Source organism: Pseudopodoces humilis, chromosome 1, assembly GCF_049639895.1.
Source record: "Pseudopodoces humilis isolate 2021_Gansu_Grassland_sample_001 chromosome 1, ASM4963989v1, whole genome shotgun sequence".
NCBI classification, from domain to species: domain Eukaryota; kingdom Metazoa; phylum Chordata; class Aves; order Passeriformes; family Paridae; genus Pseudopodoces; species Pseudopodoces humilis.
In genome coordinates this window covers 58,335,420-58,362,909 of record NC_142200.1, presented here as the reverse complement: position 1 = coordinate 58,362,909, position 27,490 = coordinate 58,335,420, and the positions used below count along the sequence as shown (strand labels likewise).

The window sequence follows — 27,490 nt, the reverse complement described above, 5'->3', positions numbered from 1 at the left end:
GTGAATGAAAGCATATGAAGTATGTTTTAATGCCATAAAATAGGAGTACCCAAAACCTTTCATTGCTTCCAAAAACCTGGGCCTTCAGGACTCCTTCCTCTAAATAATTGTTTTGGTTTTTTTCCCTGCTGAGAGTAGAGTTGGATCCATTTATCCTTCTCCTGGTCTTTGTCTTAAGCTGAATTCAGAACAATTGTACTTACTTTGTTCCTCACTACATTTGGCAAAATCTGAAGTTTTTATTCACGTGCACTCTCCAAACATTTTGAATTTAATAATGTGTTGTTGCAACATCTTAATTTGCCCTCCTACAAACCAGCAGTCTGGAGTAGTTTAGAACTGACCTGGTTGCAAATGTCAGCTTCCATCTCCACGGATACCTGTTTTCTTGTGCAAGTTACTGCTTATTAGTTTCCTGTTAGCTCTAAGTGAAGCTTCTCCCACTAGAAGAGCACTTTTTTAATTGGCAAGAATGTTCTCTCAATTAGCACTTGGCAGGCAGAGTTTTTTGCATTTGTGAGGTCTTTGTATTCCCGTGTTTCTGTATTTTCCCCAGTGGCTGCGCTAGGAAAGTTCCAACCATCCTTTCCTGGGGAGAGGAGCATGTGGACTAACTGATAACCATGCATCAAGAACAGCACTCTGTAAAGAAAGACAGAGGTTGGCATTACCTCATCCTACTGCTGACCACCCTAACTTTGGCCTGTTTTGACCGGGATTTTTCTACATTGCAGGGGCACTGAACAAAAGTAAAAATGTCTCTGCTAGAAGTTTTGTGTCCCTTAAAATGGATGCCTTTCTACCATCTGCAAACATGGTGCTTCCTTGTAAAGTAATCTATATTAACGTGTTAGGAACTATTTAAAAATCTAAAAAGAAAAAACCCAGAGAATTTAAAAAAAAATTTAAAAAAGAGAGTTTTGATTAAAAAAAAAAATAAAGGAAGAATTATGCAATACAGTTAATTATGTAGAAAACCCTTGGTCTTTCTGTAATTACACTCAAAGTTACTGGACTCAACACAGCTGTGTTTTCTTGATGGTGGCAAACACTTTGACCTAGGGTGAGTTGGGTGTCATCATCAACCACATCAGCACAGCTCTGTCCTGCAGTGAGCATTTGCTGCTTGATGGAGCCTCTCTTTGCCCCGCAGCTCTGTCAGGAGTCCTTGGTCAGCAAAGGACTTGAGTCCCCAATACACAGAGGTGGAATGACATGTATGAATTTGGTTATAGATGGCAGGGGATTTTAGGTGGGAATTTTTGTTCCTTTTTTTTTTTTTTTTTTTTTTTTTTTTTTTTCCCTCCTCCCCCCCTTAATTTTTTTTCCTGTTCTTGTTTGTTTGGTTTTTATTTGTGTGGGGGTTGCTGGGCCGCGGGTCGGGTTTGGAGCAGGAGGCTCGGGCAGCATCCGGACCGGCTCCCAGCTGGAGGCGGTGGCGCTGCCTTGGGAAGCGGCACCGACACCATCCGCTGGGCGGCGGCGCCACCTGGCGGCCACGGCCGGCACCGCCACCTCCCGTCCCTTCCTCCCGTCCCTTCCTCCCGTCCCTCCCTCCTCTTCCTCCTCCTCTTTCTCCTCCTCCTCCTCCTCCTCTTCTTGCCCGGCCTGCTCTCCTGCTCAGCAACCCGCAGCTGCCCGGTGCCTGCTTGTTGCCGAGCCAGGGACTGACATCGGCGTGGAGGAGAAATGACTGCGCCTTTAAGTGGCAGTGAAAATACCAGAGCTGTTCTTGCAAGGTGATGTCCTGTACAAATTGATGTCCCTGGGCTCTTTGGGGAGCTGCAGTGGGGGTGTTGGTGGCAGGAGAAGCCTGAACATGCTGCACATGGCAGTAAGTCTTAGGAAGCCTTACATGGAAGTAAGTCTTAGTAGTCCTTAGGAAGGACTTGAGCACGTCCAGAGGAGGCAACAATGCTGGTGGGGGGCTTGGAACATGAGACCTGTGAGGAAGGGCTGAGGGAGCTGGGGTTGTTTAGCCTGGAGAAAAGGAGACTCAGAGGTGACCTTATCACTCTCTACAACTCCCTAAAAGGTGGGTGTACTCAGGTGGGGTTGGTCTCTTTCTCCAGAAAGCAGCTGACAGAATGACAGGACACAGGCTCAAGCTGCGCCAAGGGAAATATAGGTTGGATATTTGAAAAAAAGTTTTTCATGGAAAGAATAATAAAGTACTGGAATGATCTGTCTGAGGAGGTGGTGGAGTCACCATCCCTGGATGTGTTTAAAAAAAGACTGGATGTGGCACTTGTTGCCATGGTTTAGTTGTGGTGTTAGGGCTGGGTTGGACTCAATGATCCTGGTAGTCTCTTCCAACCTAGTCATTCTGTTGAATTGAATTCTGTTGAATTGAAAGCCCCTAGGTTGGGATTTCAGCTGAGCGTGTTACATGTGTGCAGGTGAAGGTATCAGTGTCAGCAGTACCAAGAGCAGTGGCTGAATTCCCAGGGATGGGTAGCTCCGTTTGCTATGGAACCTCCCTCACAACGACCTAAAGTCCCTTCAGAGGCTGTGTGTTCCTTTTGATTAAGGAGCTAAAGCTGAAATGGGCTCGATGTGATCGATATCTGTACATAAAGACTAGTTATCACCTGGTCCTTGTGTGTAGTCAGGTGTGCAGGTGGATTAAGTTGCGGATTAAATGCCTCTTAGTGAATAGATTTAAAATTACTCTTTTTGAGAAAGATTTTTCAAAACGTTTTTATTTTTGTGATGTTGGCTTTATCTGTATCTTTGTCAGCGCAGTTGTGGTACTAAGTGCTTCTTTATGTAGTGATACTGGGAAGACATACACACACACATTCGTAGTAAATATCTGGGCAAACATCCGTTTTTCTGTATGATTTTCTACTATTTAAGAATCTGGATTAACCAGATTAATTTCTTAAGCCCATTCTTCTGTGGACAAGTTTTATTTCTTGTCTGGAAACAGCCTTAAGAGGCCATTTGTGGTTGGGATGGGTTGTGTCTTGCTGTTTGTCATTATCACAGAATACATTAACTTAAGATTAACACAGAAAAGTGTGGATAAATGATTAGGGATGTCAGAGATCTGAGGAACTCCTTCTTTATTAGTAACTTAATATTTCGCTTTTTTTTTTTTTCTTTTTTCTTTTTCCTTCTCCCTGTGGAGTGTTAAGCTCATAAAAAACAGACCCTGCAATCGATACATGTCTGGGGCAGTGGGGTGAGGGAGGTTTGGTTACCTTAGTTCCCCTTATCCCTCCCCAGTGCATCCACTCCCCAGTAGAGTTGTTCTCACCTATTGTGTGCTGCTGGGAAAGCAGATGGCCTTCCGGAGCTTCCAAAAAATCAGGTCCCTGTAAGTCCTTAACACCGGGGAATAATTAACACTTAAACTCCTCAAGAGGAGAGGTGTACTGCTTCCTACAAAAGTACACCAAGCCCCAGCCCTTGCCCAGAAGCTGGTGCAGCTTGTTCCTTGTTCCCAGTGAGGTGCTTTTCCTTCCTGCCAGGTCTGCGTGCCTGAGCAGACAAGCTTTGCACTGAAACATCAGACATCTTTCTGTTTAAGGACACCTCATAAATAAACTATCATCGACATTTTAAGATCTCTCTCTGCTAATCCCATGGCAAGCCCATGGATCTTTCCTGGGCCTTGCTCTCAGTGTGGAGGTGAGAGATGCTGGAGAGGTTAACGGAGCCTCTCGCCCAAAGTGGTGTTTGCAGAGTGCTGTAGGGACATGTGTGGAAGTTCTTTTCTATCAAACCAAGTTTTTAAGTTGCCCTTAAATGTACTTACCTGTTCGCTTGTAAGGAATGCAGTAAAATGAGTGATGGGAGAGGGACATAATTCCGAAGTACTTTTCTGCTCCTCTGGATGTGTGTATGTGGTTGTTTGGTTTTCTACTTTTTAATCCTTTTGAAAAGGAGAAATTCCAAATTAAGCCAGCCTGTGGCAGTGTTTTTCAGCATTTCTTTTGCTTCTGCCGCTTTTAAAGCTTAAGCCTTGGTGCTAATTGGAAAGTGGAGAAGCTTCCTATGTGCTACATGCAGTAGTAGTTTCGGATTTAACAATGTTTTAGCATTTTCACACAGCTCTTACTAAAGGGAGGGGCTGATATGAATAATCATGGCTCACAGGTGCAGATTTACTGTTTCATTGTCTCTGAAGCTTATTTTAAATTATGTGTTTCTATTGCCATTTTTCAAATGGATTTGATTTTTCTTCCCCATCCTCCTTTAGCATAACTTCAGCATATTAGTTTCTGTTATTTTAAAGATTCATTAAAACACATTTACAGCTGGTTCTCCTTTTTTTCAAGATGTCTTTATGTTTCCTGACCTTTCTGAGTTACATCATGCACCCTGGAGTGATTTTCATCTGACTTCTTTCCCAAACAGAAAACTTCCTCTGTCTCTTCCACCAGAGTTTAATAGATGTTGGTATTTATTTATTTTATCTTTTAAATGATATCCTAAGTTATTTTTTTGCCTTTACTCATTTTTCAGAACAGTAAGACTTTAAAAGGAAGAATGTAAGTGAACCCAAAACTCTGGTGTTCTCGTCAGCTCTCAGATTTACCTCTCTGTATAAAGGAATGGTGTCAGGAAAAAAGCTAAAGCCCCAAATCCCTTTTAGAGCGTATTTTGCCTGCAGACAGCTGCCCTTTCTGCTGCTGTGCTGGTGGTACTAGGTTCCAGCCTGCTTTGTCTATCAGCTCTTCAAGGGGATTATAGAAGCTGCCAGTAAATGGCTGATGTCTTCAGTGATCTGCGTAAGACTGTCACGGAGTTCTGAATGACCATTTACTTTTCCAGAAGTGCCTTCCATTGTTATTGCTGCCACAGGGGAGGACAGTGGAAGGAATGGGAAAAGGTACTTTCCTAGCAACTAAACAACCTGCAGATACCCCTGTCTTTGCAGTCAGTAGAGGCAAGCGCTGCCAGTGCCAAGCCAGAGGCAGCTGCAGCAGAGCTGTGTCTGGCACCTCCAGCCCCTTCTCTTGATGCTTTTGGCTCTGGGCTGCAGGGTGTGTCACATGTACGGTGCCTTCGGTGCAGTTCAGCTGCAGTGGCTACTGAGTCAGTGGCTTTGGCTGAGTGGCCAAAGGCTGCCCTTGTGCCTACAATCACATCCCCCTTGGCACCCTTGGTTCCCTTTGGTCCATCCAGAGCAGAGCTGTTCAAATCAACTTTTGATCTTTCAGTAGCATAGGTCCTTCTGTGGTGAGAGGACTTTAGGGCTTGGTCCCCCATCTCTCCTGCCATGTGCTTGCAGCACCACTTAATGGTGCTAATTATGATACAGCAATGCTGCACCTCACCAAGGGCATCCAGTTTCCAGTGGTGGTCAAGGAATCATAGTTCTGTCCAGCCTGTGTTTTGGGTTCGATAGTGTGTACTTCTTTCCCTAGTCCAACCCTATTTTCTTCCATTCTCTATTCAGAGTCCTCTTTCCTCTGAAAGACAGAAAAACAATAGGCACAAGAAAGTGTATTTTCTGTCCAAGCTCTGTATAACTACAGAATCTTTAAATTCGTGTAATACTTACAATCTAAGTTTCCCTTTCTGTCATGTGCTCCTGTATTTTATGTGATGGACATGCACAGTAGAGATTCTCGACTGCCTTAAGTCTGTTAGCAGAGTCACCAGCTACGGTAGCGTGGCCTTCAGCAGGAGAAACAAGGTAAATTAGGTCATGCAGAGCTCCTTATTTCTGTGACTGCTGCCTCTGTTACCACGCTGGGCTTGCCGGCTGTAGCTGAGGTATTTCTGCAGAATGCTGGCTGACAGCACAGCTGTACCCTCTGTTTTTAGATTGAGTAGCTGTAGTAAAGGGCTTTATGATGTATGGCAGTACGCTACCCCTGCTTAATAAATGATGGGAGAAGTGAAATATTGGATGAGGAATGTTAAGCTGTATGGGACGGCTGCCAGTCCACAGTCCTGGCCTGGAAAGCCTTCCTCCTTAATGCACTTGATGGAAGATGAACAGGTGGTGGTCAAGAAGATGCTGTGGAGCAGACATCGTGGCAGATCTGACTGTTGGAATGAAAGGGAAAATCTCCAGGAAGATTTACAACTGTTCGGGTCTATGTTTGCAGGGATTGCACAGGCAGGCTGCCACTTGCTTAAAAAAAATCCGAGTCATAATTTTCCATCTCCTCTGCAAGTACTTTTGATGCATCAAAGCCAATTGCACTTCTCTTCTTGTGCCTTAAATTAAAGGAAAAGAACCAATGCCCAAAAAACCAGTAACAGACCTTGCCCAAATCCAGCCCTCTCAAATTTAATTATGTATCCTGCTGTGTTAATGGTCTTAGACCCTTTCTTTCTCCCCCATCTACCTGCACCACACTTCACAGGCAGGGCCACACACAGAGAAATGTGCAGCAGCTACAGAGCATACTGGAGGTATTCTGCCTAGGTTTTGGACTGGTTCTACTGCATTGCTGTTAACTCTGAAATTACGAGAAAGCTGTGTTAAGAGTCAAATTGGTATCATCTGGCCTAATCACTTCCTAATTTTGCAGAACAGTCATGGGGTTTTATATCCCATAATTTTCTTTAAGTATGTTATGAACAGCAACGTTTAAGGCAGTGCCAAATTGTACAGTTTCATTTTGGCAAGCAGTCCCTTCAAATGTGTTTATATTGATTTTGTATATGTGTTCCTCTGGCCCTTTATTTTACCCACAATTTTTAGATAAGTTTTTTCCAGGATCCAGACTGTAGCTAGAACAGCTCTCTGTGAGACAGGATGACATCAAGATGCTCTTGAAGCTCAGAGGGCAAAGAGGGGCTTGTGGGCCATGACTGGGAAACATAGTCCCAAGTCCCAGAAGGGGCTGTGCTGGGGATGTGAGCAGGATGTGGCATCAAGATGGGGATCAGATGCATTAGTTGCAGCCTTGCTTTGTAGAGCTGGTCATATCAGTGTCACCTGCCCTTAGCTCTAGATAAAAGACAAACTTTATTCTCAAGTAGTTAAAAGCCCCAGTGAAGTTTTCACTACCCTTGGGTCGATACAATATGCATGAAGGGTGAAAAGGGCACATAGGCTATGATGACAGGAGCTAGAACTTCACCTGCAGGTAAGTACACGTTGATTTGTGGGGCTTTTTGCCTGCTTCTGGGCAGAAAATATACTCACAGACCCCTGTGAGAAATACACAGGTGCAAGGACTGGTAAGTCACAGCTAGCTCTGCCACTGCCCAGAATTCCTGTGTACCATGACTTACCAAAAAAACACCACTGAGGAGGTACAGAGAAAGGTGATGAGCACTGAAAATGTCGTGTCTGTGGCACACCGCCAGCAGCAGCCATTTTTCCCACATCTGCACTTTCACTTCATTACGTGCCCTGCTGTGGATGCTTTCCTCCTGTATACCCCACGTCTGTGTTGCCTCTGGAAGGGCTGATTGGTACCTGGGAAGCAGATCCCAAAGCATCTGCCCTAGGAGAGGGTTTGTGTTTCACTACAAAGCTTTTTGCACCTGATGGCACGCTGGTGTGAAGCTGAGGGTGGTGAGCAAGAGGATACTGGAGTAATTTGCACATGGGGCTGCTGTTTAAACCAGTTGATTTTTGGGAGGCTTGTAGCATCAGTACCCTAGATAACAACAAAGCCAAAAAAGCAAACACTGTAGGCAAGTAGCTGGAGAGAAGTTCACTGTGAACTTTCAGGCTTGATTTTCCAGTACCTAACAATGTGCACTTCACTCCGAGAGATTTTGGATCTGATACCCTTTACAGCCTAGTTTCTTAGTTACTTTGGTGCCTATTCTCTAGATTATGCTTGAAATTCCAATAACCTTCCTGGCATTTGCAACTGTAGCATCTGTGGATGGTTTCAGACCTTCCTTTTCTTTTGAAAAAAAAAAAAGTGATCTTGAAGTGTGACATAACTCTAAAGCATTTCTGCTTTGCAGAGGAACTTGTAATTTTACTGGGCTGGGGAATACCTTGTAGAGAGGCGTCTTTTGTGTGCTGTACTGTTACTTTTCTCAGACTCAGATTTCAGTCATCTTAAAAGGTTAAGTTTTAGATGTAATCAGCTAAAACTTTTGTGCTGTTTTCCACTCACTTTGGTGGCATTTCAGATTCTTTCTGAAATGCAAAACTAATGCAGTATCTCTGATGATAATAACACTAATAATCTAAAATAATTCAGAAATCTCAACATGTGCAGTCCAGAACTGAACTTCATTAAGTCTAATGGTCACCGATTCGTGTTTTTTGCTTGTCTGGATGGTAAGAGATCTGTGGGTTTTGTTTTCATAAGCAGCTGGTGTCTTACTGAACAATGCTGGGGAGATTAGTCAAATGGAGACTGGGAGGCATTGGAAGTGGTGGGCTTGGCTGGCCTGTCCCGTTTTTGTCCTCTTCAGTGTCACCCAGTTCTGCAGGGGAAAGGAGATGAACAGTGGGACAGGGCCCTTCAGCTCTTTGCACTCTCTGGGTTTGGAAGGACGATGCATTTGACAGCAAGGGTAAAAAGTAACTTGCAGGTAAAGTGAGAAATTGCAGAGGGTAAAGTTAGTGAAATGAAGGAAATGGGACTTTGAAATAAATCAGGACATTGTTGATCCAGGAATAAAGGTAAGCAAAAAAAAAAAGGAAAATTAGCTGAAAAATAGCATGGTCAAAAAAAAAAAATTGAATTAAAGACACCAATGATTAGTTATATAATCATTGTGGCAACAGCAGTAGTACTGTTTGGGAAGTAAATGGTGTAAAAAGTGTAAAATTTTGTTACTCTAGGGTGCCTGTTGTGCTTTAGGGGTATTATTCTCCAATTCGAAACTCCCACCGACACCATGCTGCTGCTGGTCACTTCCTCCTCCCCCTCCTATTGGAAACACAAAAAGCAAAAATCACAGATTGAGATGAGCAATTTATTGGGAACAGAAATGAGATAACAAACCAAACAGAAACAGTCTTAAGAGGTATAAGAGAAACTATTTAAACTGAAAAAAAAACCCAAAACAAACCAGTAACAAACAAATACAGCACTTGTCTGGTCTCCAGGTTTCTCCCCTCTAAGCAGTGAGAAAGTGTCCCTTTCCCCTCCACCCAGCAATGACTAGAAGCGGTATCAAATAACATTAGGGTCCTGGCCATACCCCCTCCCAGTTTTTGCAAAAACTTAACCCTGTCCCAGTCAAAACCAGGACAGTACCTAAAAAAAGTTAAAATTTTTTCATCAGATAATTGTTTCTCCACTCTGGGCCCATTTGCTACCCCCCCACCCCAAGAAAACCAGAACAAGGAAGCTATTCTTATCTCTCTACTTGTGACATCATGGGTTTCCATGGTCATCATCCTTCCCCGATAAATACTTGGTCAAAAGTAAAGAGCTCCTATCAGGATGCTTTGCTTGAAATTATTTGCCACGAGTTTAAAAAGTCAGTGGGAAATCATTTTAGGAACTTTCAAAATTTAGATGCAGAAATGGGGAGACAGTGAGTGCAGACTGTACCAAAGGGCTGCTACTTCTGATTGACAAACCCATGCCCTGGGTTTATTTGCTAAGGATGTACAGTGTTGCTAGAAATGCATAGCTGATTGCACGGAAGTGTAAAACTAACTCCCCCACAACTAGCCACAATAAATATAAGAGAAAAAAATACTCAATACAAACCAGAAGTATCTTGCTCATGACCAGATGAAGGCAGGACTTCTTGAGGCACCTGGGTCTTACTTTCCATGTGCTCCTGGCCTGCGGTGTGGGACAGCATTACTCTCCTTCCCCCCATTGTGTAGCTGAAGGGAAACCTCTGTGGGACAGGGTGTGCTGTCTGACTGACAAGCCATCTGTATCAGCCAGCATCAAGAGCTGTGCTGGGTTTCTGCCCTGTTAAAAACCTCAAACCTCAGCCAAAACCACTCACCGTCGATTCTAAAATTAGTCGGAGAGAAAGCAGGGATATTAGTTGAATTGTGTGCTTTCTACCCTCAGTATCACCTTCTTACTGCTAACCTTCCCCATCCTGTGGTGCTGAGTTCTCCAGTCTAGTCCTTGATCTTCTCTTTCTCTGAATTATTGGGGACCTCATGTAGGAGCCCCTCAAAACAGCCAATAATGTGTAAAGCAAAAGGAGCTTTGCAGATAAGAAGCTGCATCACCTATCGAAACAGCGTAACTATTTCTTCCCGGTATCTCTGTTGTGGCACGTGGCCTTGTGCTGTGAGAAAACCTAAGAGGGTTTGTGGGAGTTGTCTCTCACCTCATGCCCACGTTGCCACCACGTGTGATCCTCTGAGTGGCAAAACTGGATCAGAAAGCAGGGAAAGTGGTGGACAGTGTTGTGGTATGAAAGCGTGATGCACAGGCAGCTGGAACAGGGGGCATGGCTCGGCTAAGACAAATCCTCTGAAAAACAGATACCAGGTCTCTTGGAACAGCCTGAGCTACGTTCAGAGGATAAAGCTGCTGCTAAGGAGTGTCATGGGCTCACTGTTGAAGGCTCCAAGAGTCGTTTCTTAAGCTAAGTGTGTCTGGAATTAATATGAAAGGAAGGCTAGGTTTTTGGCATATGTCTGTGAAGCAGTTACAGTGTGTGGATACTGGCTGTGGGGTTTTGCTTTGCTGTGCTGATAGAACGAAGGGGAAGAGTAACTCATGCTTTCTGCTTCCCCATGAAAAAGATGGATTTTTGTGTTGATACTCCATTTTTTTGTCCACACAGGTTTTACAGTCCAAGTGGTGTGGTGGTGCCTTTTCCCTTGACATTTATTACTCAAGCTGCAAATACATATTATCTTTTTTTTTTTCTTTCTGTTAATCATGAGGTTTTCTGTGTGCAAGTGTATCTGATTGTTGTTGATAAACTCCAGTGCTCAGGATCACATAATTCTTCTGGAGTTTGAACTCCTGGGGAGGCTGCAGACGTTGGCCTGTCACCCTTCTGTCTTCCCTCAGCCATGTGGGGAAACTCTTTGTTTTCTGGTGGGTTACTTTTCTGTGGCAGTTCTCTGAACTCCTTCTGACTTACCTGTAATGCAGATCTGCACAGATATTCTAGGGACATGGACTGTTTTTGTTGAACCTTCCTTTCACAGAATAAAAGACCTGATTTTCTGCTGCAGAACTGCTTTTTGCCTTTTTTGCCCTGCTGGGTCCCATTGTATTGTGCTTACTGTGGGCTTTTGCATAGTGCCCATTATTATGATGTATATATATTAATATATATATGTTTTTCGTATATTTTGTATATTCAAAATCCAATATGACCAGCATGGCCATTGTTTTTTTCAGAGGGATAGTTTTATTTTTTTTTATATAGTGTGTGCTTTTATTTCTGAAAACTAAGCTGAACAACTTTATCTAGTACACTCATATATAACTTACTGTCTATTGTAACCTCAGTTATTTTCAGCATTGCTTCTTCCCAGATTTTGCCTTCCCACTGCATGGATTTTTTTGGATAATTTCCCTTCACTTGTCTTAGCCTGCTTTTCTTCCCAGAATGAATCTCATTTGATTATTTTCAGACTGCATTTCTGTTCTCTCTGAGTCCCTGTGCATTATTTCCTTGTCCCCATTATTTTTGCAGCTCCTCCAAATGTGATATTTCCTGGAGATTTAAGTTAGCATGCTGTCTAGAGTCTCTTCTGGAACATTAAAGAAAATACCAAGTGAAATAGGACCTAATACAGGTCTTTGCAATATTGCACCTTCTTCCCTTGTTATCCTTTGCTTTTATCATGATTTATTTGCAGTCAGTTTTCAAGTCAAGCCACAGTATTCATCTCAAAGTGCAAATCACTATCAAATGTTTACTGAAAATCAAACACACCACATCTGTTCCTTTTCCTTAGATTCCTAGTGCTGTAATACTAGCCAGAAAAGGGGCCAATTTCTAGCCAGTTCTGCTCTTCTGAATAGAAATCACGATTTCATTGTCTCCAGCCTTGTAGCCTGGTTTACTTTATAGGAAGCCTCATGAATTAAAACAGCTGTGCAGCCCATTCTGAAATTTGATTTTGTGGAGAAACAGTGCTAGGAAGAAAACAAGTGGAGTTTATGGATGTGAGGGGGAGAAAGAAGAGGGATGTGTGGGGAGAAGGGGAGTTGCTTTTATCTGTGTGTGTAAGTGGTTGATGACATTAGGTGTATTTCTGAGGAACTGCTTAAATCCCTGAATATTCTTGTGTTTCTAGACCATGTTTTTCATATAGTTAAGTGTGTTCTGCACTGTCCTGCTTTGCTTTCCCTGTGGCCTGTGTTGCTGTTGATGCTTGAAGCTGCAGCCAAACTGAAGTCCTGAGGTGGCATCAGCAGCCACCTCCTAGCTAGGCGCCTTGGAAAATCCCTCTGCTTGAGCTGTTGCCCAGGTATCTGTGATACAGAAAAAATGTAACGCTTCAGGGTTGTAGTAAAAGGACCTTCCTCACTCTAGAGTACAACAGATAAAAACAGCTGTTTGGGGTAAGAAACAAAGGAACCGAGACAAAATAAAAGGAGATGATAGAGACTATAGGATAAAAGTGAGAGCATGCTTAGCCAAATGGGGAGTATGAGTTACAGTCTCTGGAGATGAAGCAGAAGGAGTCTCATTCATGGCTTTTTGCTTTGACCTGGCCATAATAAAATTTCGAGTTTCTGGTGACAGTAATGCATGCACTGGGCTGGTTAGAACAATATTTTATACCAGTGATTTAAAGGGATTATTAGTACCCCTTTTCAGCTGGGGCAAGTAGCTGGGAGCAGGCAGAAATAAATTTAATCTATTTTTCTAAAAAGACTTCACCTATATTTGTGAGTATGCTTACCGTGTTCTCGTGTTCTTGCCTGCATCCTGTCTTCCACCTGGCTTTTGTTATCTGCTCGCTGCCCAGCCTGGACCACCTGCCATGATGGGAAGGATGGCTTGGGGCCATCTAGATGTTGAGATCTACAGTGTTGGATCCCTGGTGGAGGGCAGGATGGGACTAGGGAAGAGTATAGGCTGTGCTTTGTACTGATAAAGAACTCTGAGTTGGCCTGCAGGTGAAATTTTTTTCTGTCTAATCTTGGGAAAGAGGGGTAGGGATGTGGGGTTTTTTTTGTTTGTGTTTTTGTTTGTTTGTTTTTAGTACAGCTTGAGCAATTAGCACAAATATTGCTATTGAGCCTCCTGATCTAAGCTTTAAAATTATTCCTAATGTGTTCATTACTGTTCTTGTGAGGCATCAGAGGAATTGAATCTAGCAAGACTCTATGAAGAGGTGTTAGAAGCTTATGGTTGTGTTTTCTAATAGCCATACAACTTTTCATTTAATGCACTGACAGCATTGGGGTAACTGCAGGCTTACACACCTCAGAAATGCCTTCATCATTTTCCTGCTCTGTGTTACATTTTCCACCTGAAAAAAATCCCTTTTTCATAGATGGATGCACTAGGAAATAGGGCAAAAAGGACTGCAACCACCTCAGAATTTGCAGTCCCAGGCTTTATGGGGGCACATGGGTCTGTGGGCTGTCTCTGTGCTTTCTCCTCCTCCTCCTCCCCATCCCAAGTACAGACCTAAACTGAAAAGTCCTGACCTAAAGACTGAGCCCAGATCTGACATGTGCCACCTCTCACAGTCTGACCTTGTCCTCCTTTCTGAAACGGCTTCGTGCATAGATTTTGACTAAGCAAGAAAGTATGCAAGAATGTCTGTGGTACACAGAGCAACCTGGGAGTTGCAGGTGTCTGCTGATGCCCCCCTTCCTCACAGCTGCACAGGTGGGCCAAGAGCCTCCCAGCTCTGTAGTCCTTGAAATGGGGCTGGCAGTGGTCTCCCACCTCCCTTCTCTGCCCAGTACAGCCAGCAGGTCGGTTCTCTCTCCAGAGTACTGCTGCAACCAAAGGATTTGTTTTTGCTCTGCTTTATTATTTACTACAATGATCAAAGCAGCCACTCCTTGTGATCATAAAGAGAAGCCTTAAAATCTTATTTAAGAGCACAAGTATTTTGAGCTTTGACAGATATGCTTTGAAAACAACACAGATGTGCAGTGTCAGATTTCACTGCTGTATGCAGTGTCTTTGTTTCAAACTATAAATTCGGCTAGTAGAGCTGGGCATGTGCATTCCCAAAACCTTGTCATCTGCAACATGGGAAAAACAAGTTCCTGGGTTCTGGGGAATTTTTTCCCCCTGAATAGACCCCCTTAGAGAATTTGAAAGGAAAATTATCTTAGCAGAGTGAGCATTCACCCCTGTGAGACTGCAAACCTATGGGTTATTTTTAAACTAATTACCTCAAATTAAACAAAAGCTTAACAATGTTTTTGCTTGAGTTGAAGGTGAGGCTAAGTAGACTTTATGTGCAGAGCAGCTCCAGCCAACTGCGTGGTTCTTCCATTGCACCGTGCAGAATAATGCCCGTGGCAGTGCCCTGTGCTAACGAACGGCGCTCGATTTTCTGAAGGGCCGGCTGTTGTGAGCTGATGTGGGAGGATATGCAGCTCTAGAGCAGTTCACTCCTTTCCCCTTCTCACCCCTCCGGTGGATGTGGTGATCACTTCAGACTGGTGACGTTTTAGATGGAGCACGGTCTCCTTACACTTGCCTGGCAGTGGCTCATTAACTGCGTGTTAATTGAAACTGAAAGTTTGTCAGATGATTCAATTCAGTTACATTCTAAATGGATTCAGTGCAGTAAGCATTACTGCTGTGATGAAAATCTCTGTGGAATTGATCTATGAACTGATTTAAAGGGATTCATTGGCTTCATCAGTGGCTCTCAGAGGTAAGCATCGGGAGAACAGGCATGCTCCCAGCAAAACAAATCCTGCTCTTCTCTTTCACCCAGAACAGTTTTAATTGCCAGTATGTTCCCTTTCCAGGACGTATATTAGATGGATAAATTTACTCTGGAGAGCTGAGAAGTGAAAAAGAAAATGAGAAAAATTAAAAGTGTGTTTTGAACTCTGTAATCTAAATGGCTGAAATGTTGAATTCTTACTTCCTATGGATTGAGCAGTCACAAAATTTTCCTGAAGTTTTAACTCAAACATAAACATACGTTAAAAAGAAAAAAAAATTAAAGAAACTAAAAGAAAAATAACTGCTTTAAAATAAAAGACGGAAAATTCAAAATTTACACCCTCTATAACTCATCTTTTATACTTGGCCACTGCAAAAAGTCTCCCTTAAGTGGGCAATTTATTCTGTATGCTGTACCTGCTTATATGGTTGGTTTCTGTGCGGAGCCAGTTTTTACTGCTGAGTTATAAACCCTTTGAAAATAGGGGCTTGTAATGGAAGTGCTGACAGACCTTTAACTAGGTCAGTTTTATCTGTCTCCATTATCTTTGCTTTTGTTAAACCATTAAATGGTTGCAGATTTGTTTATTTTTCTTGCCGTCCCAGAATTTTAACATGGGTATGTTAGTGAATTGTTTCTTCTTCAAAATGTCATGAACATGCAGTATTAGAGAGTTTATCCAGACTCCACAGTCATCTTTAAAAGTAAATTGAACTGTTGTGTCTTATTTCAAGATTTTCTTGCTCATAGAGTACATTTGGTCTGTAGCACATCATTACCATAGTAATACCAAAGTTTCCTTTTTCTCCTGCTGTCCTATTCTAATCTTGAATTCTGCTTTGTCTTTTGGGCTCCTTTCTGTGTAAAATGACAGTGATGTTTTTCTGTTTGTCCCATCCAGGTGGAAAGCCATACCACTGCAACTTCCCTGAAGAGGAAACCCTGATGATAACATCTCAGTTGGATGAACTCCCAAAGCTGGGAGGCCGCAACGCCAGAGAAAATGAGGCCAGGGAGCCTAAACCAGAGATTCCTGCTCTGGTGTCAGCACTGGAGAGTGTCATCAAGGAACCCTTTTCAAAATACCAAGGTTCTGCAGACATAAAGATGCCAGTATTTCATCACAGCCAAGGGCTTCCTTGTTCCAGTCGCATTGCTAGCTTTGCTTCGGGTATGGGCCAGACATCTTCAGACATGGTCATGGACTTGAAAACGTCACTTGAAGTGCAGGCTAGTCGTGCTAGAGAAAATTTGCTAGACTTGCACAGGGAGCATCCTCTGATAGAAAAAGGTGCTGAAGCTCTAGAGGTAGCTCCACTCGATTTGAGTGAAAAATCAACTAGGGATAATTCATGCAATAAATACCTGAATACATCCTTGCAGGCTGCTTTAATTGTCTACCCGTGTCCTTTCTGCAGTCACAAGACCTACTACCCTGAAGTCCTGTGGATGCACAAAAGAATTTTGCACAAAATCAGCTGTAACTTGATGGTGCCCCCGTGGGTTCAACAAAACGGATTCAAGAGTATTAAAAACAACCTGGTCTTTCTGGCGAGGAGTGGGCGCACTGGCCCCCCTCCTGTTCTGGCTGGTAAGGAATGCCAGCCTTTGCCCATTGCCAGGTTTACGCGTACTCAAGTGCCAAGTGCGCTGCCAGGTTCCAAACCCAGCTCTATTTCTGTTGGGATGGCTGCAAAGTCCTCGAGTACGCATCCGTCAAAGGACAGTCACGCGCTCGGCCACTGCGCTTCACGCGTGTCAGGTCTGGATGGCTACAGACAGCCCAAGTTAAACCATTCCCAGGAGCAATACAGCATAGCAGCACAACAAAAAAGCAAATACGAAGCAAATTCCAAACTTATGCAAATGGGAACCTATGGCAGAAGCGTAACGCCTACTCAAACAGTCATAGCCAGGCCTAGCACGCAGCTCACCAACAGCAAGCAAGCGGAAAAGTACGCGGTTCCCCAGGGAAGTTCTGGTTTTGCCTCTCCAGGTAAGCACTGTGCATCCGACTCCGTGAAGGCCAGATACACCCCCCCGCTGCAGTACCATCCTCTGTGTAAAAGTGAGCAGTACCCTAAACATGAAGAGCCGTCGGTGCCTCAGAGGGAGCCTCACGTGAAGGCTGGAAGTGAGATGAGGACATTGGCAAACTGCACAGCGGTAGCACGAGCCAGTCCGGTGCTGCAGCCTCAGCCTGGCACCGTGGGAGTTCCTCCGGCTTTACACTCCAGCAAACAGGATCCGGGATCAGATGGGCATGAGAAACATTTGGACATTTTAAATATCTTCAAAACATACATTCCAAAGGACCTTGCTTCACTGTACCAAACCTGTGGTGCCAACAGCCCCGTCCTAGATCACACAGGTAAGATTTTCACAAGCTTTTCCATAGCTGAGGATGTAGCTTGTTTGTTCCTTCTTTGTTCAGAGCCATGACATGCTGTTTCCCAGTTTTTTCTCTCTCTGCCTTTAACAGTTAGGATTACAAGTTCACTGTTTTTATCATTGCTGGATAGGCTTGAATAGGTTTGTTTACTGCTCTCTTAACATTGCAGCATCCCCTCTTGTGCACTGTGTGACATTTCTGTCGCAAGTTAAATGTATCTGGTTCCACCTGGAGTACTGCTGTTCCTTTGTCCTCTTGCTTCAAGCAGGCTAGAGTTACACAGATGTGCTGTCACAGGAAGATCCCCCTGATATGCTAGTGCTGGCACACATCATCATCTTTTTGCTTCAGGCAAAATAAACATCCTCTGGGGCTTATCTGTGATGTTATTTCGGAGGTTTTGTTCAATTTTGTCTGCAAACAAGTCTTCCAACAACACAGAGGGATAATCGCTTGTCAGTGTCCTTTGTCTTTCTTGTCAAAAGTCTTTTAAGATCTTCCTTGTCCATATCAAAGGCTACTAGGTATTTTTCAAATGAGTCTTTTGATCTGCTCATATGCTTATAATTAAAAAGAAGTAGAGCTGAAGATGTGCCTGCTAATTCACATAAGCAGAAAAATCAGTTGTGCAAATAGCCAGTTTAAAAGTTCGGGGAGTAAGAAAGGTCAATGTCCATAAAAATAAAATTACACCTGCGTATTTGCATTTGAAACCATACTCCTGATGATCTGCCAGAATTAGTTTGTCTCAGTGGAAACTGAAAATCACACTGATTGATTACACATGAGATGTGTGTGTGTGTCTGTAGGTGAGGAGAATTGGAGCCGTAGTTTCACCTCTCACCACTTGTAAACCATGCTATTTTTTGTACCCTTCTTCTCTTCGTAGGAGTCGTACAAATCAACTCCACATGAAAAGAGCGCACATTCCAGGCTGGTGTTCTGGTGTCCTCACTTGATATAATGAGTTCTTTTTTTGTTGAAATCATGTGTGAATTTGAGCTTTTGAAAGTGAATCCAGGGCACTTGGAAGCTGGTAGTCTTAAGGACAGCTGTGGTCTAGTGCCCAGAGGGTGTGTACAAGTTGAGGCAAGGAAGGAGCCCAGAGTGTTAGATCAGGTCTTGGTGGAAGGGCCTTTCGGAGGAGACAGGAAGGCAGAATCTGCCTGACATAGTCATCAGTGAGTTGCAACTTTCAGCCATCTCATTGTCAGTGCTGCTCAGTCAGTCACTTCAAAAGTGGCGCTGTGTAGGGACCTGCTATGTATTGAGCAGATTGTTTTGCAGGAGCTTAGGGGCTGCATCATGATAGCGACCAACATCAGGCTCCTGGGTTTTACTAAAGAGGCAGAAGAAGACATGCTTAGTTTCTAAAACTACAGTTTCAATGTTCCTTAGGGGTTTTTTGTCCAGCCAGCTTTGTTTTGGCCATCCCAGTGAATTGTTGTCTTAAGTTTCTCCCTGCCCACTTTCTGCTCTAAGTACCAGTTAATCGTTCCACCCCCAACTTGGGGTGCCTTCACGTGGGTGCCCTTCTTGATGTTATTTAATAGTACATTGTGCCAGCGTGCTCAAGAGAAATCTTACTGGTCCAGTGAGCTCACAGCCATGTTAGGAGGGATAAGAGAAAAACAGTAAAACCTAGGAAATAGAAGATGACTTAGTGAAGGCAAGGACTAGAAAATACATGATGGCTTTAGGAACAAAGTAAAATAGGGGCAGGGTTTTTAAAGAGGTGTCTATTTACCTGCTTTTTAAAAAAGGTGTTTTATAGCCAAAATGTTTTTTCTGGGCAGTGATTTCTAGAGACACTTTAACTGGTGTCCTGTTCTAGGGCAGATTTGTGGGAAAACTTCCAAAGGGGTCCCTCTAGAAAACAGATTCAAGCGGCCTCTCCCCCTACTGCTTTGGGAAAAGATTTCCTTGGACAAAAGTGGAAAAAACTGTTTATTTAACAAGCAAAGTATTCACAAGCGTAAAAAATGAATAATATTAAACAATAAAACCTCTTGCTGTTCTGGAGAGATGGCAAATTCAGAAAGTCCTTGCCATGGGGTGTAACTCAGCTCACTCAGTCCCTTACCAGTCCCTCCAGGGCTGGAAAGTGCCGTGTCCCGGTCCCCGGTGGGGCACAGGCGTGAGCTCCTGGTGTTTTCTGGGTTTTCAGTCCAGAGCAGGCTGGCCAGTTCCAAGAAGAAGAAAAGTCACAGTCTGGGGAACTTCTCTGCCTCAGCTAGCTAAAAACTAACTAAAAGCAAAGGAGAGCTCTGTCCTGCTGTCTGTCCATGCTGCAGACACCACAGTCCATGAGAAGGAATGTGGGGGATTGAGTGCGGCTTCTGAAAACAAACTGTGCACTTCTTCTTTCCTCCCTTCGCTCTCAGAGCCAGTCTTAAAGGTGAAGAGCTTAATATCCAGCATAAACAGAACAGACAGTTGGGGATACAAGCATCATAAAGTCATCCTAGGGCAACTGGAAGTTACTTAGTGCCCATCTCTACTTTGAAACTTCTTCTTTCTAAGTGTTTTACAGCAATCAAGTTTTCAGAATTTGAAACCTCTTTTCTTTTAATATAGCTTGCTTTCGTTTTACATACAAATTCAGGTTGCTGATGTTTCTCCAAACCAATTGGCATGATGGCTGGTTTTCACAGCACTCAAATAAAAAGCTGCTTCAGGCAAAAGGAATGAGATTCTACCAACTGCAAACAGAGGAGGGTAATTGAACTTCATCTGAAATAACATATGGCTCTAGATAGGCTGAGTCCTCTGAGTCAGTATGCATCATCCCATTTAGACTTAATACTGTAGGGTGAATCATGACATAAAGGACATCCAAAAATCCCACTTAGGTATACTATTTGTCATGTTTTTTTCCCCTCAGTTGAATATTCTCAATAGACTTCATTGGGGTTTTTTGGTATATGATGTCATTTTGGATCACGCTACATTATTTTAGTGTGTGGTAGTACAGTGTTCAGCTTCCTTTTGATTGGCTGCATTTGTTTTTGGGATCCTTTCTTCTACATTTGTGTTTGTTCCAGTGTGTCCTTGGAAGACAGTTGTTGTATGTACTCTTGTGTTACAGCTGCAGACATGAAGCTTGCTGTGCTTAGGCTAGGTTTGTTTCACACTGTCCTGTCTTCCTAAATGCCTGTAGAGAGAATCTTACTGTTATATTTAATATAGATTATTTATTTTATTCATGCAATTTATATTAGGAAAGGGTATGTTATGGCAGCAGATGCACTCTTTCTTCGGAGCTGCTTTGAGAGCAGCTTTGAGCGTGGATTTCATGCAGTGGTGTTCATTTACCCTACTTTTCAAGCACCTGTAGTAATCCACCCCCTTTTGTTCACCTCGAGGATAACCTGAGTGGTGACTCAGGCACGGAGTTTTGCCATGTGGCAGGCACGCCCCTGGCTCAAAGCTCTGAGCTATCAAAAGCCTTATGGTGCTACCTGGGAAATACAACAATGGCAAATTCACCGGAAACAATCCATTTTTTCCAACTGCTTTTTGAATAACTCCTGTAAACTGAGTGCTAGGGAGAGGTTAGGTGGAAGTCTTAACCCACTCACCCTTGGTGTTTATATATTGGTTTACAAACAGCATCCTCATGGGTGGGAGTGGTGCTTCCATGAAGGCTGTTGGATCAGATTGGTGATGGCTGCTGAGATAAGTGTGTTCCCCTTCAGCAGAAGGAGATGTGGGTTATAGAGGGATTAAATGTGTTTCCAGAGGTGTCAGAACCGTGGTCTGAGGAACCCAGCTCCCCTGGGCCTCACAAAGCTGCTCTGCCAGTCCCTGCCTGTCCAGCAGTCAGCATGGCACCCCTGCCAAGGCCACGACTGGTTCCTCCACACACTTCTCTCAGCTGTGCTTTCCAGCTTGCAGCTGCAGTTCTGGGCAGTGAGGGGGAAAATGCTCGTAACAGCTCAGAAATCCTGCTTTAATCTTGACTGCCTTACAATGCAAACCTGTCCTGTTACAGTTCAGTAAGGTTCTCACTGATATTTAGAACACTTAAATGATTTTTTAAATTTTATTTTGTTAGGGTTGGTTTGTTTAGGGTGGTTTTTTTTTTGGTTTTTTTTTCTTGTCTGTTTGTGGGCTTTTGGTTTTTTTTGGTGTGTGCACACCTGATCTGGATTTTTCCCCAAATCATGATCTTGTATTTGACTGTCAGAAACTTAATTTTGCAAATGAGTGTTCAGGTGCATTATGCAGACTGTGCTGCCATCTGCAGGAGGTGCTATTATGAAAGGAGAAAAGAATCTGTGAGTAGAGGTGTTGGGAGATTTTTGTTTCGCAGCAAGACATTTTTTTGCAGTATGTGGTCTGGTGAAAACCATCCCAGGATGCTTAGTGTCATACCAACAGAGTAGATGGCAGCTGTCTTCTTTCTTCTCCATTCATTTTCAGATGCAGCATCCATATTTTGGATGAATTTTGTGGCATCCTGCAATAGATTTTTCAGTCGTGTGGAGGTTTTTGTTGCCACTTTTTTGGTCACAATTTTTTTTTTTTTCTAAATGCTGTAACTAGGGAGGGAGTATATGAATGAAAAGCTGAAACTTCACTGCCATTGACATCCCTCTCAGAATTTCTTTAAAAGCCAAAGTACTCCAGTGGCAAATGGAAACATCAACTCTCTTCTTTCAAAGAGGGTGTTCTACCAAAATAGAAAAGAGGATGTTCAAACATTTTTTTTTTTAATAATAAAAAAGCCCAATAAAAGTCAAATGTGTCTTTTTTGATCAGCAGCAAAAAGACAAAGACCAGCCCTTTAAGTCAGATGCTGTAAACTGACCTTTGGAGAAAAAGGAGAGGTTTGAGCGGTTTTCCACAAATGCTAATGGCCTAGAAAACATGTTTACCCAGGGCTGGGGGAAGGCTGCTGTGCTGCTACCAGCTCAAAATGTCCGGAATGACACTTTCATTCACAGATGTCTTTCGTCTGTGCCTCAGAGGTCCGGGGTCAAAGCAGCACCGGCAGGCAGGTAGGCAGGGGCGAAAGGTTTGATCAGTCTGCGATGGCTCCGCTCGCTCTGCATTTGTCTCTAAGGTATTGCCGCCTGGGGGGGACAGTCGGGCTCTGGTCCTACTCACTTCCTATTATCCATGTGACTTGTCTCAGCCACGCTGGAGTCACTTTGATTTGCCTGATGTACTGCTTGACAAAGCTGGGTGATGGCTGAGAAGTGGATCCAGCTGCTCTGAAAAGCGCACACCTGACATGCCAGTCCTGGTGCGGGCACATCACGGGGAGCATTTTTTAATTCAATGTAATTTATGCATTCTTGCAGTCCTGTGTGTGCCTGGCCTGTCAGCCAGTGCCTAGATGAAGGCTGACAGTTGTCATCCAGGGCCTGAAGGTAGCCTCACATAATGACACATTAGACATACTAATGATGTTTTCTTCTGGCATAATGTTTTCTTCTCAACTTTCCTCTCTCCTCTCCCCCCCCACCCCACCCCCCACCTCCCCTCCCTCTCTCCTGACTACAGGGATGCTCAGGACACAAACACGCCAAGGAGACTGTGTCTGCAGAGAATGTGGAAAATGCTTTACCCAACCCAGCCACCTCAGGACTCATCAGAGGTCCCACACAGGTATCTTTTCACACTCACTCTTGCTTTCTCCCTTTCCCACTTGCCTGCTTTCCAGATTCAGCTAACAAAATGCCAAGAATTACATTTCACATACCGTGTTAACCTAAGTAATTCCAGTACCTAAATCTATTAGACAGATTTTTTATTTTTATGACTATTGATCTTGTTCTCCAAATATTGCTTACCTGATCCCTGCCCGAAATCCATAAAATTGCAATGCATTTAAGATAAGTCTGTTTGCAAATGTTTTATTTTAATTAGAGAGTAGGGTACTCAGAAATGAATATGCTAATGAATTCTGTTGCCACCAGCACAAATTGAAATCAAAGTACCCCTTTCAGCACAACATAAGGCTTTGTTTTGCCTTGTCGTTGCTGGTGACAGGAACATTTTTATGGGAAACGAGATTTTTCCTCAGACTGGTCAGCCCTAAAATGGGAAATCCCTACCAGCCTTTTTTAACCTGATGCGGTCTGTAGTTGAGGCTGGAGGAGGCTGAAGCCACCAGTGTCATGAGACCTCCTGAGCATTGCATGAGACAGTGAGAGTAGCAGGTTCCTCCTCAGAAGTGTGAATGATGCATACATAAGCCAGTCTGATGCAAAATGACAGAAGCCAAATGGTAAGTAATGCAAGAAGAGGGTCCCTTTACACATACACTGATAATTAATGTTGTCAGTGATTGCTTTCTTCAGTGCTGAAGTCTGAATTAAAAAGGGCAGTGGCCCTAGGCTGCCATTAGCACACTCTCTTACAGTAAGTGTTACGGTAAATTGGTATTTTCCGGCCACAGGCTAGTAGCTGGTGTCTTTTTTTGAACGTGGTTAATCTGTAATGGTCTCAAATAATGTACACACACTAACGAAGCTTGAATGTTCATCTGTTAACAAGCCCCCTTGTTCCCACAGTGGTATTTGAGTCTAATGGACTCCGAGGTACTGAAGTTCACACCACCTCCGCAGATGCCCCAAAACAAGTATGTTTTACAATTAATTGGGTGTTTGGTTTTTAATGTGGTAGCTGGGAAAAAATTGTGCAGTGATACTCATCAGTAAAGCTCTGACTGTTTTATAACATGTATAAATAAAAAGGGTATTGCTGAATTTTTAGCTCTTAAATTTTTAGAGTATTTTATCAGAATCTGATATATAGAGAGTTAGTGAATTGTAAAGCAGGTAGATAGTGTTTAAATAAACATGTTACTGCCTTACTGGGGACTGGGTGGGATTGGTAACTCTAATGTGCACTGACAATATAATAGTGAGGTAGTACATAAAGAATTCCTGGAAATTTGTTTTAACAATCAACACCTTTTCTGCTGACACAAGACAACTAACGTTTAGTCTGTATTTTTCCGAAGAGTATTTGTACCCTGATGCCCAGTATCAGGCCTTTGAAAAGCTCTCATCCACTTGTTTCCATGGACTCTGTTAGTGTGCTTTCCTGCTTCTAGTATACAGTTTCCTGTCTTAACAAACACTTCCCAGAGCTCTGAATTATACATGACAAAGCTGTTACATAGAAAATCATTAAACTGAATTTGTTTTTGTGTATCTTAAGTCGTTGGAGAATAGTGTCCAGAAGGCTGGACCTTCCCATTCCATTTGCAGCTTAGTAGGTTTGTTTCAGGGCACACTTGGGCGCATCTCTTCCATTGTGAAACTGCCTTCAGCATCACTCACTTTTCCTTTCATCCTCGTTTTTAGTTTAATTTTCACTATAGCAGCCCCTGTTATCCTGTCCTCTTGCTAAACTACTGAAGATGTTTCTAGCCATACTTAGAGAATGCATCTCCATGCTACTCTCAGCATTGTGAAATTTGGGAATTAGATTTTGCTTGTCCAGTAAACATTCTCACTGGGCACCACTACACTGCCTAGTTCATATGTTGCACCCTTCATGAAGACTCCTGGCACCTTCTCTGTGTCCTCGCATCTTTCTGGCCCAAAGGCTGCATGGAGAACCCAGCCTCTGTCACAGGAGCATCTGAATTGACACCAAGCCATAGGAGTGGCCGACAATTTTCATGGAGGTTCCAAGATGGCATAGCACTTCAGTTGTTGTTGTTGTGGGCAGTGTTTCCTTTGCTTTTGTGGAACAGTCGCCACAAAGTTCCGCAGCAGTGTCCCCGTTATGATGCTTATCTGATACAATTGTGCAAGAACATCTCTCTGAGTAACAGAGTGAATGACAGAGACACAGACACAGTCAATGTGACAGAGTGACACACTGCAGCTGTGCCAGCTTGCTCAGCTACTCTTTGGTTCTCATAGTAACACATATTTAGTAAACCTAAGCATCTTCTAAAGCACTCCTTTATCTTTTCATGCTCATGGTTTTCTCTTATGTGTAGTTGAGATCACATTCTGAAGGCATCTGGGCTTTCTTCTAGAAGACAATATAAGGTCAAAGCTGGAAATACATTTCCAGATAATTCTGGAATGGCTGTTTATATTCAGAAAGAAATGTGGCAGCTCAGACCACATCTGGACTCTTTTTGTCATTTGGGTTATATTACTGCACAATAAATCAGCTTAAAATCTTGTCTTTGCAAACTCCTGTCATGACAGAATTTATTGACTAACTTCATCCATGGCAAAGGTAGCTTGTTCTCTCTTGTTCTGTCTGCCAGTCTGCCTTTGAAGCATTTGATTACATTGCAGCATCTCTGAATACAGCAGAACACTGAGTAGGGGTTAGCTTCTTGAATGGCTTCATCTCGTGACAGTCCGTATTTCTTCCACAGAAGATGCAGCAGTGTGATCACTTCTGCTGGAGATCGTTCCCTTTCTTTTGTCTTGTTTGCTCCTCAGTACCAGCCTTTGTCTCAATTTGTCAGCGTCTGTGTCGGATGGGATTATTCAGTTGTCTGCTGTTCTGTGCTGGTCGCAGGCAGGCGTTGTGCTGCCCCAGAAGGCTCCACCTGCACAGTCCCTGGGCGTTACAGAGGGAACGCTCTCATTTCCACAGGCAGCTGTAGGGGCCTTTAGAAGCGCAGAAATGAGCTCTCGGTGAGAACGGTGCCTGCAGCATTCCGTTAACATTACCATTTCCCACTTTAAACGTTGTCACTCCATGTCTTCATTTCATTTCTTAATTGGGGACAGATCTATTCATGAGAGTTTATGGTGTAAAGTCACAGAAGTGCCATGCACATGCTCCGAGCAAGAAACAATGGTTATCATGTACGGTAGTTTGAGAAGGAAAGAGGGGGTTTTTTTGATGTCAGGTGGAAATGATTCACTTTACATAATGTTTCCACCTCACAGGTAAAATATCTTCCCCTGAGTAGTCTGCTAAAGAGTAAAAATATTAACATTAGTATTTCACGGTTCCCCCATTCCCTTCTCTAGTCAGCCAGAAGATCATCTCTAAAGGTTTCCTTTAGGAAATAATGTTAGGTAGGGCTTTTAAAATCCCCCGGCATGGTAGCTCACAACAGTGCTACATTGAATAGCAGTTTTATCACAGAATAATTCTAATTCTGCATGTTAAAAATAGGGTCTACAGCCAGGGTTTTTCAAAAATGAACCAGCTTAAATCTATATTTAGGTGTCTAAATAAGAGCCCTATTTTAGGATAGTGAACCACCAACAGGAGGTGCAGGTGTTCAGCATCCCTGAAAAGGAGGTCACCTATAGGAGTGTGTAAAAACGATCGAACACACAGTGCTGTTAGCATTGGGCTGTGTTTTGTCCCTTGTTATTGGCACCAATGAGATATAAATAAAATGTAGGAAATAAGATGTTCATTCATAACAATATTTATTATGGTTTCTTATTTCTACCTGAATGCTTTAAAAAAAAAAAACCAACAAAATGGCATTTTTACATAAAATGAATTTCCCATGGACTTTGGAATGTTTCCTATTCTTCTTTATCTAAAGGACAAAAAATGCTCATTACATACCCCAAGTCAATACAATCTGTGCTAAGTCATGTAGATTCTCTTGAAAAGCTGCCATATTAAACATACTGAATATTCTGAATATTTTTATAAATGCTAAATATCCCAGTATATACATAATTAAACTTGCTTATCCACAATGAATATGTATCTTAATTTGGAACACTCTTAAGCAGCCAGCCAGAGACACGGTTTAGCAGGCATGGATTTGGGGAGCACACTCCAGTTGCATATACATGGCAAGACAAAAAGCTGGCTCCCCTTCAGAAGGGGCCCTGCAAGCACGTGTGTCTCAAAGCAAGGCTCTCCTAAAGCGTGGGGTCATTTCAGAGGCACTGCCTGATGCTGCAGCCAGAAGCCCAATTCCCAGCGGTACAGGAGTCAGTCTGGAGCCTGCTTTTTCACGGTGGTGACAGCAGTGGTAGCAGTTTCTAACGCGTACACCGTGCGTTTGACTTCTCCTTCTGTGTTTTTAAAGCCGTATAGAAACTCGACCCACTCCAGGAATATAGTTTATTCTCTATCAGTGTCAAATCAATAAGCTCTAAAAATTTTAAGGGACAAGAAATTGGGTGTTCAAAAGGCACGATTTCCTGGTTAGCAATGAAGGAGAGCTCTCTCTAATTGAGTCTATATGTATGAACCATATTTGCAGCACTGGAGCCAGAGACACCAAATTCTCCATCTTCTGTGTGAGTGAAACAAGGAAAACCCCCAAAACTCCAGCCTTTGCCCTCTTCAGAAAAACAGCCTTTTATTTACAGAAAATCAATTAAAAGCTGCAGCCCAGGGAAAAAACCCAAACTGTCGGTATCCTGAATTCTCTGGCTGAAGCTTTCCCTGTGTCAAAAGGCAGTGATCAGCCTTTT

At 43.1% G+C, this 27,490-nt stretch overlaps 1 protein-coding gene across 4 annotated transcripts in view; it reads left to right on the top strand.

Moving 5' to 3' along the window:
* ZNF516 (zinc finger protein 516) overlaps positions 1-27,490 on the top strand; it is a 102,111-nt gene that overhangs the window by 68,925 nt on the left and 5,696 nt on the right. For all 4 annotated transcript variants that reach the window (XM_088061135.1, XM_014257232.2, XM_088061139.1 and 1 more), the window contains exons 3-5: positions 15,609-17,078; positions 22,611-22,715; positions 23,624-23,691. In XM_088061135.1, the coding sequence (XP_087917261.1) occupies positions 15,609-17,078; positions 22,611-22,715; positions 23,624-23,691 (1,643 nt within the window). The remainder of the gene's footprint in view (positions 1-15,608; positions 17,079-22,610; positions 22,716-23,623; positions 23,692-27,490) is intronic.